Raw genomic sequence first — 19,197 nt, forward strand, 5'->3', positions numbered from 1 at the left:
AAAGAATGACAACTCGATTCTTATAGCATCTGGATCACAATTTTTAAAATAAAGAAAAAAAAATTTAATCTCTGCATAGGATACATTCTCAGTAGCCTTTTTCTCCCCTTATCACTACAAATTTATCAAATTCTTTTATTTTCTCCTCCCTTCTTGCTTCTTTTATGGGGTCATCGATGTTGTACTTCCCTTGACAATTTTTGATAACTATACAATGAGAAAAACATTCAATGCTATAATAATAAGAGGAAAAAAATAAACACAGATAATCTGCATAGAATTAGTTTGACATAAATATAGGAAGAGTAAGATCTCAGATATATGAATAATATTTCTAATAAAGAATGTATAAATAGTTTTAAAGAACTTTTATGATTTTGGAGTAAGAGAAAATTCTAAAATCCATGTTTTTAAACTTCACTTTTAGGTGTTCGTATAAAAATCTCTAAATTAGCTGACAGTTCTCCACTCTACACTGTGAAAGGGAAAAAAATAGAAAGTGAGAGAACCACTTAAGCAAATCATACATGTTGGGGACAAAAAAGAATTTAAAAACTGCTTTTCATCTTGTGTGGATGGCTGAATAGCCTGAATCTGATGACTCTTTAGTAGGAAGGAGAATTATTGCAACACATGGTGTTTCTTCAAGGAGTTCAAACTGCATTCATAGTTATGATTTCATTGATCTTCATGTTGATCTGTAAACGATATGAAACATAATCTCCTGTGTCACTATTTAATCATGAAACCTTAAAGTATAATTATTTAAATGAATTAGCCTAGGATATAAGATTGAAACTAGCTGAAAATAGGAACCAATTAATCCTTGAGAGCCTACTAAGTGTTAGGCATTATGATTATTTATTTGCCAGTGAAAGCCTTCCATCTACTTGGATCAGCTCATTCTCTGGGACTAAAAAAAAAAAATAGTCAAAATTTCCATCCCATGTACAGTGAATGTATTCTGAAATATCACTGGGGAATTATTGGAGCCTTTCTTAATACCCTTAACTCCACTCTTTCAACTGCATTCTCAATTGTGTCTTTACATCTCATCCTGTACATTGTCACCTTGACTCCTTCAGTTCCCCAAAGTACTGCTCATATAAGCATGCAGAACAAACCTCTACTGAAGTTTAGAGTATAATGAGATGTATAAATATAGCAAAAAAATTAAAAATAAAAATAAAATTTTGATAATAGCAATACATTCTTGAAGAATCCATGGTTTATTCTCTCTGCTAATTATTTTCAAGGTCCAGACCACTTCCATCCAGCCAGAATCCTACCCTGCAATGACCCAGCAATTTCTCTAGTAGGTATTTCTTTAAAAGAAATGAAGATACATGTTCCCAAAAAGATCCGTAGAAACTGTTTAGGGCAGCATTATTCATAGAACCCCAAATCTGGTGGTAACTTTAATGTTCTTCAACAGATAAATGGAAAAATAAATTATGGTGTCATGGCAGTCTTTTGCTGTAATAGCCATCCAATCATTCTAACACTGGGATGATAGCAAAAATAAGACAAACAGAGACTTGAAAAGTTCAGCCAACTATTATTGCTCTTGGAACCTGACACATCAATGTGAACAAGCCAGACTGCCCTGATAGATGATTAAATATGTGAGACCACAAATATGTGGTTCATTTGTTCTCATCACCTCAACTAACAATCAGCCAACGCTGAGGAAAAGAGCTGCCTAGATGATTGACAACAAACCACAGATGCATGAGAAAAGTCAACCATGTCTAGCAAAAGAATTGCCCATCTGAACTCAGCCCAAATTGCCAATCCTCAGAACAATGGGCAAAAAATGAATGGTTGTTGTTGTTTCAAACGCTAAATTTTGGAGTGGTTTGTTATGTAGCAAAAGTTAACTGATATATGAATATTCATACAATGGAATGTCAGTTGAAAATAAAACAGAATGAATTACCAATAGTACATACAATATCTTGAATTATTCTCAAAAAGAGTGCTCGATGAAAGAAGACAGACACAAAACAGTATGGTTCTATTTGTACAAATTTCAAGATCTAGCGAAATTGATCTATGGTTATTGACATCAGAACAGTTCCCTGTTGGATGGGATGAGAATAGGAGGAATAGTGACAAGAAAGGGTAAAGTGGAAGCTTTCTGAGATAATGGAGATATTCTTGGGCAGTCTTGAGAATGCTCATTTCCCAGTTTAAGAGTTAATATGAATTACAATAAAATGAATTAAGTTGTATAATATAGGCATTTAAAAGGGTGCTGTATAAGCACAGAGCGAGGAGTATCTTTTGGCATTTAAGAAATATTTCCCTGAAAAGTAGTCTAGAAGTAGTCCATGTTGCATGCAGGCACTCACTATACGGTGTTAAATTGTGTTTCTTAGGGAAATGCCACATTCAAAAGCATGAAGGTATAGCATATATATTGGGGGGGACTGTCCAAAGATTAAATATAGAAAAGTAAAGGGGAGCCGCAAGAGTTAGAGTTAGAAGGATAGAATTGGAGCAAATCATGTATGTTCTTGAGTGCTTTGCTAACAGCCCTTTATTTTATGAGCAAGGAGAGCTATTGATTAGATGTTCAGGCCCTTAGAACCCTACCACTCCTATGACTATTCGCCTAACGTCAGGCTCGCCTTGCTCACCAGCAGTAAACCGAAGGTAATTAGTGGCTTGACAATATATATCTAACATCAGAAGCCCACTCTGGTGTGTAGAGCATACATAAACAATTCAGCGGAGGACTATAAAATTATGATGAGTTGGAACCACCGAAAGAGAACTGAAATGGTAATTAAATGAGGAGGGGGAACACTCCAGTACTCGTTTGTACTCCAGGTTTCCCGCCGGCGGCATTAGGCTCCTCTGTGGTTTGGTAGCTGAACAAGTTTGTTTGTTCGTTGCCAATTTCCAAGATCTGCTAATCCAAAGTGCCATACTCTCCTCTGTATCCAAATTATTAACTTGGAAAACTAAGTAAACTTAATTTTAGGAATATTATCTGAATGCAAATTTATACTGATTTTTAAAATTTTATAATCCGTTCATTTGAGAGTGTTGTCAGGTTGACCTGTTGGAGAAGTTAACAATACTGTGTAAGAGTGAAAAACATAGGATTTCAGGTTTGTAGACAAAATTCATGTCTTCTCCTGACTCTATCTTAATCTTGGGGCACCACCTAATTTCACTAAGCCTGTTTTCTCATTTATGAATGATGAGTTATGATAAAAATTCTTTTTTGGTTCTGGAAAGAATAGATAAAACAATAATTGTAAAGATATTAGTATATGCTCAGAAAATAGTGGGCACTCCAACACTACTAGCCATTACCTTGAATATTAATCATTAAGCACTAGCTTTTCCTTGTCTACTTCCCAGCAGTTATCAAGATATGAAGGGTTAGTTTAATAGTTGGTTATTTTGAAGTTTAAACATTGGAAAGTAAAACATACAAATGCAGTCGCAGCTTTTCCTAGTTTATATATTCCTAAGTGGTAATAATTGTTACCAGTAATTAATTAAGTCCTTTCATTATAAGGTAGTTGACACAGTGTCTTTTACCCTCATATTGACCGTAAGTTATGTGGACAGAAGATAATCTAGGATTTATGTTGGAAACAGGGTAACTCAGATAGAAAAGAAGAAAGAGTTCATGAAGAGCACCAGTCATAACCAAGTTCTGACTCCAAAGTTATTCAGTCCAATTAGTTTATACTACTACACATAGATTGAGTCAACGAACCTTTTAAGTGACACTTTGACTCAGTTTTGTGCCTTTTAAAATTGCTTTGGGAAAAAACTGCTCTTCAAATTTGTGTCTTCCTCAATTCATATCTTATTCTTCTCGGAAGTTCTTCTGTTACTACTTTCCCTCCCATTCATCTTCCTCTGCCATAAATTGCAGCAAGGACTTTGCTTTAGAAGTAAGCTTCATCGAATGCTACCTAAAATAACTTTTCATAGAGCATAAAACTTATTCTCACAGATGTCATGGTAAAGAGACCAATTACTGTAAGGATTCCATTTACCTTTATTTTTAAAACTCTCATAATACATCTAGAGTTTACTATAAAGTTCTGAAGCAACTTTTATCTCTAGCTGGTATGTCCTGATGTTTAATTTGTATTTAGGTTTTTTCTTCTTTAGCACAATGAGAGCACTGTTCTTATTGATACCATTTTTATATAATATTAATCAATAAATTATTTTTGATAATAGTGAGTTTGTCATTTAATACCTCTTCTGGTACTTATTATCTGCCAAAAAAATGCCTTATGAAGATTTATGAAAGTTGAGCAGCATTAATTTTTATATCCAACCATATAACCAATGGGCCAGACTATGGGCTAAGAGAGGATAGCCTGTATTTCTAAGCTATAAAGACATCCCAGCTGGCTATCCCAAAACATCTATAAGCCCAGCAAAGAGTTGGGAATCGACGAGTAGTTTGCTTAATGAGATTTGTGATTCTCAGCTGTATTTCTTGACTCAGCCCCCATTTCTGTAAAGAAGTCAACTTTTAGTCAAGAAGATAACTGGTCAATTCCAGAAAGGTCTCTAGTGGAAACTTGTCTACTTAGTATCCTCGCTTGAAACTGGAGGAATGATTGCTGCCTAAACAGAGACCTTGTGCCTACATGTATACATCTGTGCTATTCTAGGGATTCTAGAAGGCTCTAGATTCCCCTAGAAATGTGAACAAGATAATCTTAGACATGGAAGATGATGTCTTATTCATCATACCCAAAGTATCAAATGGTTTGCTATATTCCATCACAGCAACTTTAATATGGAAGAATACAGGATATTCATTTATCTGACATAGGTAGAGCTGTTCACTTTGTCCTGCGAGCAAAGCTAATTTAACAGATTATTTATATTGAATGGGACTTATGATTTCTAAATTTCAATTTTAAGCAATGATAATTTATTCATTTCTTATAATATTTAAAATTTCTGAGGTGAAATGATCACAGAGGTCATCTGGTTTTCAGTGATGTTCCCAGGAAGCAATCAACCATTAGTTTGCAGAAAGGAATTCTCCTCCATCTTCACTGTTGCCATTATCATTATGATGATGATCATCATCATCGCAATGATTATTGAGAACCCTCTATGAGTTGGGAAGTTTACTCATCACATCTCATTCATCTGTCTCTCTTCACAGTGCGATTACAATTATGTTTACACGTTTCCCTTTAACTGTGGTACCAGCACTGAACAATCATAACATTTTGACCAACAAGACAGAAGCAAAGTGGGGCTATTCACCTCTCTTCTACTAGATACAGTAATTCTCGTCACATAACTTAGGACCACACTGCTTGTTTAGGCATCCTCTGCATATTAAAAATTTGATCATCAGATCACTGTTTACTTTTTCAAGAAGCTTAAAATGTCAGACACAAGAAGACTTACGGTGAGACACCTAAAGCTTGCCCATTGAAACTACCCTCCAATTCTATACGGATCTCTTCATCATTTCTCTTTTCAGGATCCAGATCTAGTGTATAGTCTTCATGCATATTTTATACAAATACATATTCTTGTGATATCACCTCATTTATGATTTCTTGAAATATGATATTATAATACATGCTGCAGGATAAGATACATTATATATTCTACATTTTTCCTTATCTCCTAAACTAGCACCACTTGGGGGAAAAAAAAGAATATAGTTTAAGCATTTTTTTTAATATTAGTTATTTTTGCAACTAGTATTTCAGTACAATTCTCCTATTCTCTCCAGAAGAAACTGGTCTTATAGTCCCATTGTCATCTTTGGAACGGCATACTCCCTCTAATGAAATACATGAAATGTTTAGCCATGTCAGTTAATGTCAACATACTTAAAATGGACTAATTTAATTTTTATATGTCTTACTTGTACAATTAATTTTGCTCTAGTTTTTCTATTACCTCTGGGCAAAACTATGCTACTTTTATCATTTTCTCACAAAGGAATTGTGTACTTATTTTGTTGAAAATTTCTGGCCAGCAGTATTGATTTGTTTACATCTACAGAATATTTTTTAATTGCACTTTCTTTCTCAAATGCTTCATTATATCAATGTCTAATCACTATGTTATATACATGAAACTAAGATAATATTATACAACTGTAATTAAAACAGAAAAAAAAATTTAATAAATAAATACATGAGGGTCTCTATTATATGTGATTATACACACACACACACACACACACACACACACACACATATATGTATATAGTTTTAATCCTAAAATAGTAAGATGTTGTTGAAAGCATACTTTTCACATTTTCCATTTTTAATAGAGATCTAATTCACATATAACATTATATTAGTTTTAGGTGTACAACATAATACCAATTATTTTCATTGAACAGTTTGGTTAAGAACTCCTATTACAGCTTCTAACCTCAAAACTGAAGGTCTTGGGAAAGTTCTGTTGCACTTTTTTTTTTTTTTTTTTTTATCATTTCCCAACTGCCATATGTATAGAATGGTCGAATTACTGCTCTCAATGCAGTTTTTAAAACTAATCTGATATTTAAACTCTGAAAGAGGTATTAGCCATGGTGACATTTGAATTTTATTAGTTCTCTTTCATCCTGCCTCAATATCTTCTGCTCTGCCAACTTTACTTAAACATTAAACTCATTTGAACTCAGGTAACTTTCTAGTAAGTTTACCCTGAAGAAATCTACCAGTTTCCAGAAGCTGATTTATAATAGGAATTATTGGTTAAGCCAGTGTTGGCATTTGGATCAGTCCATTTCCTAGCCTTAAGTAGATAATACAAATTTGTGTGTGTGTCTACTTTTATTTAATCTTTTAAAAGTGTTTAATACAGTCATGCTTGATGATGCAGCGCAGTACCTAAAGGCTGGTATTAAGATATGTTTCTGATCCTCTGAAAAACTTTTCTGACTCAGTAGACTGTGAACGTTCACAATAGCCCTAAAGTCAATCCTCCATGAGTTATTGTAAATTGATAACTGCACCTGGATTATTTGTAGCAAAGATAATTTGCAACATGCTCCCTAACAGTCCAGCCAGTGGAATAGTATAAGATAAGGATCATCTGGGGGACAACAGAGATGATATACCAGTCCACATTAAAAAAAAAATTCATATAAAAGACCTTCATTAATAACATTGATATAATCATACTGGAGTCCTTTACTAAAGCAATCTCATTATATAAATGGAATAAGATGCAAAACAGCAAGTAAGATATTTGCACTGAAAAAATATATTCAGTGAGGGCATAATATCCTTCAATTCAAATTTATATTACAAAAGACATGGGTTTATAGCATCTGAATTAGGAATTCAGAACAAAAATAAATGATTTAATTTAAATGACGCATAGAACTAATTTGAGAAGGAGATAATTGCAGATAAAAAACAGTGTTTGCCTGGCCCAATCTCCACTCCCAGTCAAAAAAAAAAAAAAAAAAGTGTTGCATAATGATGTTACATTATATCAGCATCAAAAACTATAGTGGATTTCTACTTGGCTTAAGGGCTCAAAATTAAAATGTGTCTTTGTGCTTAAGAAAACAAGTATATCCACCTTGTTTACATATATTTGAAAGTAATTAAATTATAACACAAAAGGTTTCTAACATAAATAATAGTACCCTAAAATGTATTATTTTTAAAATGAAGTTATCTGAGATAATTGGGAATTGGAAACAATTGTAGAAAATAATACATAAAGATCTCAAGTACCCTGTATCCAGTTACCCCGAGTGGAAAGTGTCGATATCAAGATACTGACATTGATGCAGTCAAGGTGCAGAACAGCTCCATCACCCCAAGGGTCTCTCCTGTTGCCTTTTTTACAGTCACATCCACTTCCTTGTGACCCCTACCCTTCTTTGTCCCTGGCAACCATTAATCTGTTTTTTATCTTCAATTTTATCATGGCAAGAATGTTATATAAATGGAAGCATTACAGTATATAACTTTTGGGGATTGGCTTTTTCCCACTCAGCATAATTCCATGGAACTTCATGCAGGTCATTGCATGTATCAATAGTCCCTTCCTTTTATTGCTCAATCGGATTCCATGATATGGATATACCACTGTTTGTTAATCATTCACCCACTGGAGTACATCTGGCTTGTGTCTAGCTTTTTGCTATTATGGACAAAGCTGCTATAAACATCAGTGTATGTGTTTTTGTGTGACCATGTCTTTACTTTGCTGAGATAAATGGCCAGCAGTGCTATTGCTGGATCTTATTGTACTTGTGTTTAGTTTTTAAGAAACCTCTCAACTGATTTTCTGAGTTTTACTCTTTCTGCTTTCAACATTTATGTTTCTGATTTTTAGAATTTGACTATCATGAATCTTGGTATGAATTCCTTTGGGTTTTTCTTGTTCGAGCTTCACTCAACTTCTTGAATATATGTAAGTTTAGGTCTTCTGTCAAATTTGGGAAGTTTTCATTTCCTTCCAGTACTTTTTCGGTCCTGCTCTTTTTCCTTTCCTTTCAGTACTCCAGTGACACAAATGTTAGAGTTTTTATTATAGTATCATGAATCCCTGAGGATCTGTGTTTAACTTTTTTTATCTACTTTTTTTTCTTTTTTGTCCTCTTGGGTTATTTCTATTGTTCTCTTGACAAGTTCACTGATTCTTTCTTCTGTCTCTTCCATTCTGCGGTTTAGTTTGGTTTGATTTGGTTTGGTTTGGTTTGGTTTGGTTATTGCATTTTATTTTGACTTCTAAATTTTCAGTTTGGTTCTTTATATCTTTTACTTCTTTGCTGAGATATTATTTTTTAATTAATTTCATATGTGTTTGTAATTGCTTATTGAAGCATTTTTATGATAGCTACTTCACAATATTTAAGATAATTCTAACATCTCTGTCATTTGGCTCTCTGCGTTAGCTTCCATTGATTATCTTTTTTCATTCAGATTGAGATCCTCATTGTTAATGATATGACCAGTGATTTTAAATAAAACATGGATATTTTGAGTATTATGTTATGAAACTCTAGGTCTTTCATAAGCTTTCTGTTTTAGCTGGTTTTCTCTGATACCATGCTGACAGAGGAAGAAGGGATGTTGACTCATTACTGTCAAGTGGAAGTTAAAAGTCCAGATACCCAGACTATTGAAACCAGAAGAAGGAAGGACTTCTCATTAAGGCCAGGAAGCAGTGGAAGTTTCTGCTCCCTACTCAGCCTTCTTGTCTAGGAGGAGCAGAAGGTCCTTGTTATTGCTTTCAGGTGGCTTTATCTGACACCACAGGGGCAGGGGATTGGCCTTGTTACTGTGGGGCATTGGTGAAAGTTGTAATTTTCTTCTAGACCCCCTCTTACACCACTCCGGTTGGGAAGGGAGAGGTGCCTCCTTACTACAGAGTGAGGCTAGATGTCGAAATTTTCAATGTGGACTCTACCAACATTAAGGAGGAGGACTTCCTCCTTCCTGGCAGGAATGAGAGTCTGGGATACCTGTCTGACTTCTCAGACACCTAAGCCTGGCCAGGGGAAAAGTCTTGGCTCCCAACTCTTTACTGCTATGGTTGGAGAGTAGGGCAACAGGATCTTTGTTTGTTTGCTTGCTTTTTCTGTGATACTGGCCAAGGAAGAGCTATTATTGTCTTAATTTTTTTTTTTTTTTTTGTCTTGCTAGGCTGTAGCCTTCCTAGTCCTTTGGCTGGAGAGAGTAGGCTTTTGCTGGGGATTTATTGTCTATATCCATTGGCATTTCTGGATAATGTGCTTCTTTAGCTCCAAGCCTGGTATATATGAGGCGACAGAAAATGAGAGTACTCATTCCCATGTTCTTCCTTGGGTCCCAAGCTTCCTAGCCAGTCTACCTTCCTTCTACCTTTCATAGTCTTCATGATTGTTGCATATATATTGTCCAGGGGGTTAAATTAAACATATTGGGAGGGTGATGAAAAAGTACATCTACTCCAACTTCCTGGAAACAGAAGTCCAAAAGACAGTATTTTAAACACTAAGATTGTTGCACTTTAAATTACTACAATTGAATCTTTTTAACTTACCAAAAGTCTTTGATTTCCTCTTATCTATTAGCTTATAAGTGAATTTCTGGGATATACTACCATAATTTGGTTTGTACATATAAAAAAGAATTTTAATCTGATTTAGTTATAGAGAGAAAATACAATTTTCTTTTAGCCAGTAATTATATCAAGATAATATGTAATTCCCTATCAGGTGAATTAGAAGTGAACAAATCATATTAGATGTATCAAGGTGAAAAGATGAATAAAAATAAACAGATTTAGGCTCAGCTTTGCTTTGAATGCCAAACACTAAGACAACTAGAATATTTTGGGCTTTTACAGGTGAATAATTGTATGTTTGCCTACAATAGTACCACTGGTATCTTTCAATATCATTCTAGCCATCTTTAAATAAAGAACAAAATAAAATAATCATATTTTAATTCCAGATACTCACATCTACTATGACAATATAAGTCACTTGTCCCTGCTCGGGCACCATCACCCCCTCACATTGTCCGGCTCCCCCCTGAGTATAATTTACATCTTTCCAAAGACTTTCGGAGTTCTGTTTGGAACATATTCTCTCCTTCCCCATCATTGTTTCCTCTCTAAACTTTTTCATCTCTCAAGGTTTATTTCCAAAGTGACAACCTACAACTCACCCTGGGCATGAATTGCCATTTCTTGGGTGAGACAGACTCATTTAATAGATGAGTTAGAATTACTCAAAGGTGCAAGACTGAGCAGAGAGGGAAAGGAGGAGGAATAGGGCATTTGCATGCTTTGTTGGCAAAATGGGTTGAGTTAAAGAACAAGGAAAATCACCTGATATATTTCAGCAAACCACAACTGCTTACTGCTACTGTCAATTCTAAGACTAGCAGTGGTGGAAAATGAGGCTAGAAAGGGAGCTAAACATCACATTAGGAAAGATTTGTACTTCATGAAAAATTTGTTCTTTTTAGTAGTTACTTAATAGACATTCAGATTTTTATTTGTCACTTAGGAGACATTCAGTTTTGTTTCTTCTTTCTGACATTCATCTTAATCTTCAAATTACAATTACATGTGTACTTATGTTCTAAGATTGCAAATTTTTTCAGGATAGGATTGTATCTAAAACAGTAGCTCTAACTGAGGCAATTTTGCCCTTTAAAGGACATTTGCAATGTCTGCTGACATTTTTTGATTGCCTCAATTGTTGACTGTCTCGATGGTAAGATGTTACTAGTTAAACATCCTAAAATGCACAACAGACCCCACATACACACACAAAAGATTGTTCAATCCAAAATGTCAATGGTGCCAAGGTTGAGAAACCCTGACTGAGTTAATCTTTGCAACCCAAGTAGCAATTAGCAGAGTTGCACATTACAGGAGGCATTCAGTTGTTAGAAATGATTCAAAATCCATTTTCTGTAGGTAAATTTTATAAACTGCTATGAGGGAATAAAAATTAAATTAGAAATTTATATGGTGTAGGAAAATTAGAAGATAATAGAGGTTTACGAATCTTGATTAATTTGCGGAAAACAAATTTTCATGTGTATTTAGAAGTGACCAATTTAAGAGCTGAAGTTCTTTTAATCAGCAAGCTTTGGTAATGAAATGCAGCAGGATTTACTTTTACATCAAAGGAGCTCCCCTGATAATTAAAAGAATGCAACCAAAGACAATTAAAAGATCACTGGTAAGCAGAATCCAGTGCCTTGGCTGCATTCTGGGAGAGTAGTGCAGTTAATAATCTATAATCCAATGACCCCTCAATGAGAACTGTAAACTTATTGGCCCCAAACCTCAGAATTTATTAATGCTCTTTACCTAGATTTTTATTTCCAAAATAATGAAGTGATGAGTAAGAAAAGTTTGCAATTGGGTAAAAAAAAAAAAAAAAAAAATGCTTTATAGGTAATTTAAGTAACAAGTATTAAAACCAAAAAGAAGAGATGAACTATTGATAAATCTATAGCATTTAGCCATGGATGGTAAGGACTTCATGTGGAGGAAGGAAAGAAACTATAGATATTACCCCAGGGGATTTTAACGAACTCCTTGCCTGTTTACCTAGCCACAGCCAGATCCAAGTACATGGCAGTGTACTTGGGACAAACTGGGTCACTCAGTGATTAGAGCAATTTCATTGGTCTTGGTAGATGAGAGAGTAAGAAGCATCCATAGTCTCTTTTTCCAGTACCCATGAAGATGCTCAAGTCACCATGTCATTTTGTTTAGTCCAATCAAAATCTTTGCTAAAGCCAAATAGGAGACACTGGTTTTTAATTAGTGCCTTGTAGTCTAAGAACCCTGAAGATTCTATTTTATAAAGAAAAGTTCTTACTAACACTATTTTATTGCCAAGAGCAACATATAATTCCAAAAGAAAAATGCTGATTTGATGATTTTTCTAAGATAGGTATGTTTTAAAAAGAAAACTAATCCTGCTAATACAGCATCAGTGATGCCTTTATTTAATGTTGTATTATGTGTATTGGTTCAGATACTACTGAGGATGAGAGGCCAGGGGGTACACATTCCCTCTCATCCAGGATCTGACAACAAAAGCTCTCAAAAAAACATGTTTCGCAGGTCCTCTTCCCCATCCGTTCCTTCCCTGAGCAGGGTCATGACTTCTGTGCCAGGATAACCACTGTTTCATCCCATCACAGTTTTCTTTAGAAGAGAGCTAGAATCTGCTAGGACATACTTTCTCCCTCAAACCCAAATTTGAGATTTTCTAAAGTTCCTTTTAACTAACCCCCCCAACCTCACCCTTTGTCTCATAATAGTTCTGAGCTCATTAAATACCTATTCGTGTCCCCTCTGACTTAAAATGTTCCACTCTTGCCTTCCGGAAGGATCGCTGTTAGCTAATGAAAAACAGTATCTCGGCAGCTACTTTCTGCCTTGTTTCTTGGCTTCCCAGTGGAAGGCTGCAGCCTTTCCTAACTGTCTCTTACCCACATCAGATACTGTCTTATAGGATCACCACTCTGCCAGGTTAATACCTTTCTGAAATGTCGTCATAATAATCTTCATCACTGTTCTTAGGACATACTTTTAAAGCTCCCCTCCAAACTAGATTATTTGGGGGAATAACTTTTCCCGTTGTCAGGAAATTACATTAGTTTGCTTCCTTCCAGCAGCACTCATAATCTGACTAATGAATATTATACTGATACCAAGGAATATAAACCACTCTATCTGAAGGTATAGATATCTGAGGGGGGAGGTACCTGTGTTCTTTACAGGTACCAATTTCAGTGAGTGAAAACCTTCCTGACCACAGGAAGGTTTCCACCTAATGGCTTCTCTGTAAAATTAATCCTAATTATACTTGGTATGCCACGGTTCCTATTACAGGTCTAAATAAGAGGTCTTTTTGCTTGCAAAGTGTTTATGTAACATGCCATGGAATCTTCTTAATATTTTCTTCTCAAAACATTTTTATGATGGTCAGTTGCTGATAAAGTAAATTAGAAGTTAATTGGCACAAATGCAAATGTTATTGCATTAATGAATGGCTATAATTCTTTTTTTCTTTTCCTATACCTAAAATAACATGTTTTAGATTGCCTGGCAATTTATAAATCTTCCACATAAATTCAAGTCAAAGGAAAACATTTATTTATAAGGTAGATAAACATCACTTGAATCAGGAGTCCACAATGGAGTCAAGATCCAGTCTGATGAACCATTTTGGAACACTGAATCTAGTCATAAACCACCTGCCTTTGAAAAGTTAAAGATTCAGTTCTGTTGTCTCTGCCTCATGTCTAAAGCATCTTTGTTTTGTTTCAGCTGGCAGGGTTCATCTACTCCTGTTATGTTGTGAAATGTATAACTGAAGAAGAGGACAGCTGTAAGTATTAAAGCTCTGTTCTGTTTCTTTCAAGTTCAAAGCATCTTCTTTACTGCCTCCTACCCAGCCTTCTTAGTTCTCAGACAATATCCCCCAACACATCATTAGAACAGGGAATGAAGTTTTTTCATAAAAGTATACAGCATATTGAAAAGATATCTCTTTCTTTTCATTGAAAGGTGCTTTTAAGATCTATTCCTCTTATAACAATTCTAATAAGGGGTGTAGGGAGGAAACAGGTGATGGAAGTGATTTTTAAATGTGGTTAACTTGACCGTTCTCTTTTTATAAACCATTTATTAGGTATTTATAAGAAATAAGTTTTACCCAGGACTACGAATCTTAATTAACAATTTGCAATAGTTCCCAAAATTCTAACAAGAACAGACAGGATTAATTCAAGAAATATGTCTTCAGGAAACCTTTTTCATATGTCCTTTTTGTTGCTAAGCTTTGATACAAACAGCTAGAACTCTGTGTTAGAGTCTCAGGATTGATCTCTATTGCTTGGTTCATATTGAGAAGGTGGTACCCTCTTACAATCCTCTAAGTGGCTCCATTGTCCTCTGCTCTTTTAAAAATGGCAGGCAGAAGGTTTCATTTCTTCCTTGCATCCTAAGGATCTGAAATAGGAGGATTGGGGAAAGTAATCCTATTCTCTCTGAGTACTGTCTTGGATACTTGCCCATATAGCTACATTTACTCTGAAGGAAAATCAGAATTAGGAATCATTTGTTTTGTTTCCAAAAATATGCATGTCGATTGGAGTTTTGAAAAAAATGGGGGAAAAGATGAGAGACCACTCCTCTGTTATAAGATGATTTGAGAAAAAATCCCAAAAGAAATATGTGTTTCTTCTTCGCTTTCCAATCATACCAGAAAAGGGGAGGCAGTATCAGGTGGTTAATCTAGAGGAGGCACTTTTTTAATCATACTACTATGTGATGTAAAAGTAGGAATACAGAATACATACTTACATTATTCTGTATGCAAAAGAAAATGATGATTCTTTCTCAAAAAAAAAAAAAAAAGCATTTGTAAAACACGTTTCTATGTATTAAGTGCTCTATCTGGCTTTGGAGATTTTAAGATTAGTAACACACGATCTTTTACCTCTAGGAACTTACCATCTAGTAGGGAAAAACAAACACATAGACATATAAGTATAATAAAACTCTCTAGAGTATATAGTGCAGAGAGGTAGGAAAGGGACCAGGAAAGGTTTCATAGAGAAGGACACTCTTAACCTTGGACTTGGATGATGAATAGATGAAAGATGAATAGGGTAACTGATGATCCCGGCTACCCTAGGTGATCTCGGGCAAAAGATGAAAAAGCACAAAGGCATATTATAGCTGCCTGTGTTGAGGGCAGAGCAAGCCAGATTAATATGACTGAATTGTATCCTGTGCTAGAGGTAGATACCCAGAAAAGACTGGAAAAGAGAACATGAATGAGACAGTAGAAAAATGTGAAACAGACTAAGGAGTGTGGACTTTATTTTGTATAACATGATAGCAAATCAATTAGCAGGTAGTTTAAAAATTAGAACATAATCAGAAATATACTTTAGAAAAGTCACATTGGTATCAATATGAAGAAAAGACTTCAGGGCCAGGGAAAGCAGATTAGGGAAAGTGAGACTGGTTAGACACCATGAAAATGACTGATCTATGAAAAGATAAAGGTCTGGACTAGGACCAGTATTAGAGATGGAGAGGATGAATATGGTATGAGACATGTTAAAAACAAAGTGATTAATGGGCTGTGGATGAACACTGTGTAAGGGACAAGGAAAAGATTGATAGATTCCTGGGGTTCTGTTATAAGTGAATGGGTAAATGGAAATGTCACTTGAGGAAAGTACAATGGGGAAGTGACAGTTGGTTTACTTTGAACAGGTTGAGGTTGAGGTACATAATGAATATATAAGAGAAGACATCCAGTAAGCACTTGTCTTATGCACAAAGTATTTATTCAAAGATTAGGAAGAGTAATAGATGATGGATTTTAAAATACACGGACCCCACAAACTATGTGAGTTCACTCAAATATTACCATTCAGTGTTTTTGTGCCAAATCCTTGAAGAAAGGAAAAGTCTATGGGTTAAATTTCATATGGGAAGTAACCTTTCCTTAGGCTACAGTGACTGATTTTATTTCATAATGATGCCAGTGCATTTTCATCATCAGAAAATACTGACTCACCAAGTCTCCTAGACAATCAGTATCTCTCCAGAATAATGCCTACCAAAGTTGATCACAGAAATGCTAATTCCATAAGCTATACTGCTCAAAAAAGATCCCAAAGCCAAGTAAGTTTTGACATAGAAAATTTAAAATGCACATTTATATATTGACATCTCTGAGAGTACCGCAATAAAAAAGTATGTTTGATTTTTCCTAATCTACAGTTTTGTTTTAAACATATTATTTTGGGTGAGGTATAGAGAGTCCAAAGGCAGATCAAAGAGAGGAACCAAAAATAATTTTGTGGTTTTATTTTACTCACAGTTTCTCAGGGAGAGTATTTCATGCCACACAGGGCCACTCAGGAAGCATCAGGTCGGTCAGCAGAGAGGGAGAGAACAGAACTGTAGACAAGCACCTTTACTGTGGTTTCTTTCCATCTAAATAAATGGATAATGCAGGGTAAGCGGGTTTAGTATTCACTAGCTAAGTTTGAAAATGGCACCCTGTGAAATTCATGTTCACGGTGACTGTTAGAGAATATGATTTGGGGCTATCAAAAGTCTCCAGATATTTTAAGCGAGCTAAGGTTTACTTGGGAACAGTCAGTGGTCATTTTGTAAATGTTGAGGCATCTATTATAGAAATTAAAAGCATAGTCAATATCCAAACATTTGACCATAAAACTCTTTTTCATAAGCAATCTTACTATTCCAGAGAATTAGAATTCTAGAGAACTTATTTTAGGGAATTTTGCCCTAAGATCAAGTTTTGACCAAAGTCTTGTCAATCCAAGGAGATAAGAAGTCACAAATATCTTTTAAAAGATCTGGTTTATCTTTCAAGCATATAATAAACTATATTCCCAGTCTTTCAAATATAATGTCTTTGTCTTTGTATGTGTTTTGACCATAACACATTATTTGCCTTTATTAATCCCAAACATAAGCTGACTTCTCATAGGCAAGTTTTGTAATTTTAGCCTTTTTGCTCAGTGGGCAAGACATAAATTTTTATAACCAAGTAAATTGATGTTTATCTTAGACTTATATGGGACTGAAAGCCTGGAGGAGATGTTCATTTGGGCCAGTTCTACTTTCAGCTAGGTTCATTTACTTGCGGTCATTCACACTCACACAGACAATTAATGAGTATTTCTTGAGTACAATCCTTTGGATTAATATTTCCCATATATTATAATTGTCTTGAGTCACTTCTCTGTATGTTTACCTCCTGACACTGACTAGAACACACGACTTCCAGTGCTCAAGGATAAAAAAGTTTTAAAATTTCTGGCTAATTTTTGGTAATTATTTCATAAAGAAAATTATTTCAATCCTTTGAAAGCATAATGACTTGATGAAAGTAAAACACACACACACACACACACACACACACACACACACACACACACTCTTACACACACAAATGCTCTCGGAAAGTAAGCGCTGACATATCCAAAAAGTTTAATGTCTATGTCAACAGGGAACAGATCTCTGTGCATCTATTCTTACCTGCTGTGGATTTGAATGAAGCATCCTGATAGGAGAATTGTGCAGGAGGAAGTGCTAACAGCCTGCCTGCCAAATTAGTTTATTTTATACTCCTAAGAGCCTCGCGAGGAACAGAGGGCAGTTTTGGCTCTTTAACTGTTCTGAGAAGGAACTGCAGAGATAAGAGCCCAACTATGGCAACTGGAAGATTAAAGTATTCTTGGCATCGATATGAAGCTGACCAGCTATATGTTCAGTTTTGGCACTTCAGGCCTCAGCAGCAAATGTAGCCTGGCAGAAACCTCTGGGAGCGATGGAGAAGGTTCAGGCTCCGGGAGCAAAGACTCAAACTTAGACTCCACGAAATAGGAGTGAATCATTGTTGAACTAAAGGGAGTTAAACAGCAGGCACATCAGATGCCTGAAACTGTTTATCTTATTTCTCCTTTTAAACAGTATCTCATTTGCTTTTCTAGAGCCCTGCGCGATTAATATTTATATTGACATTTTAATGCAAAGTTGTTGTTGTTGTTTCCTATGAAGAAGCCTAGACCTCGAACTTCACATCTCTGACCCTTTTGTTATCTGAGCCAGAGGCGAAGCCTGACAGGCTGGCCTGCCTGGCCGTGCCAACTCACAGGACGCCACTGCCATCTGCTGCGCCTCCCAGGAGATAACAACCAGGCTGGGCGCGCTGGTGTCAAGCAGGAAGATGCAGACACTCCCTCCCCCATTTATTAGTCTCCTGGATCTATAATAACAAAATACGACAACTGGGTGGCTTACACAGAGATTTATTTTCACACAATTCTTAAGGCTAGAAGTCCAAGATCAAGGTGTTGGCAGGTTTGGTTTCTTCTGAAACCTCTTTCCTTGGCTTGCAGATGGCTGACTTCTGGCTTTCCTCACATGGCCTTTCTGCTCTGTGTGCACATCCCCTTGGTGTCCCTTTTTCTTCTAAAAAGGACACCAGACTTATTGAATTAGGGCCCCGCCCTAATGGTCTCATTTAACATCAATTACCTCTTGAAAGGCCCCTTCTCTGAATGAAAAGACAAGAGAGAAGTTAGATCTCCAACATACAGATTTTGAGAGAACACAGTTTAGTCCATAACATCCAATATCCAAACACACACACACACACACACACACACACACACACACACACACACACCATGTGGCTCCTGAATATTTAAAAATACCTGTGGGGCACAGAGTGGGGCTAGCTTTGGCTCACAGGCCCATCAAACGCTTGTGAGTAAGAGGCTCCAGAATATAATGCTACCAGCCTCCGGCTAGGTGCCCACTGCTTCCAGGCAAGAGTAGCGGTCAACACCTCCTGCTGAGGGGCAGAGTAATCTGCCTTCCGATGGGTAGCTCCTCACCAGAACAAAAGCTGGGCCCCTGCTCCAGAGGCTGTGTCTTGACACCTGAACCTTATTTTAGTGGGACAGCCATCACAACATACTTTTATATTTGTTCATGAAAAAGCAGCAATGTGTCTTAGGAGAAAAGGCTTTCTCCAGGAGAGCGCGCATCCCTTGCTGAGCTGTCTTTGTGGCCGGCTCTTCACTGTACCATCTGTTGCCAGCCGTGCTGAGTTTTCCTTATGACCTCCAGTCTTTTCTATTCCCCTCTACTTGTTCTCTCTTACAATATTCTATGAAA

General features: G+C 35.9%; 1 protein-coding gene across 11 annotated transcripts in view; it reads left to right on the top strand.

Annotated features, from left to right (window-relative positions):
* Nucleotides 1-19,197, top strand: part of NKAIN2 (sodium/potassium transporting ATPase interacting 2) — an 831,125-nt gene that overhangs the window by 791,193 nt on the left and 20,735 nt on the right. For all 11 annotated transcript variants that reach the window (XR_004951018.1, XR_004951023.1, XR_004951021.1 and 8 more), the window contains one exon: nucleotides 13,786-13,846. Coding sequence is in view for 4 of the 11 variants with exons in the window: in XM_036221459.1 (XP_036077352.1) it covers nucleotides 13,786-13,846 (61 nt within the window). In the remaining 7 variants the exon portion in view is untranslated. The remainder of the gene's footprint in view (nucleotides 1-13,785; nucleotides 13,847-19,197) is intronic.

This window comes from Rousettus aegyptiacus, unplaced genomic scaffold (assembly GCF_014176215.1).
Source record: "Rousettus aegyptiacus isolate mRouAeg1 unplaced genomic scaffold, mRouAeg1.p scaffold_m13_p_1, whole genome shotgun sequence".
Taxonomy (NCBI): Eukaryota; Metazoa; Chordata; class Mammalia; order Chiroptera; family Pteropodidae; genus Rousettus; species Rousettus aegyptiacus.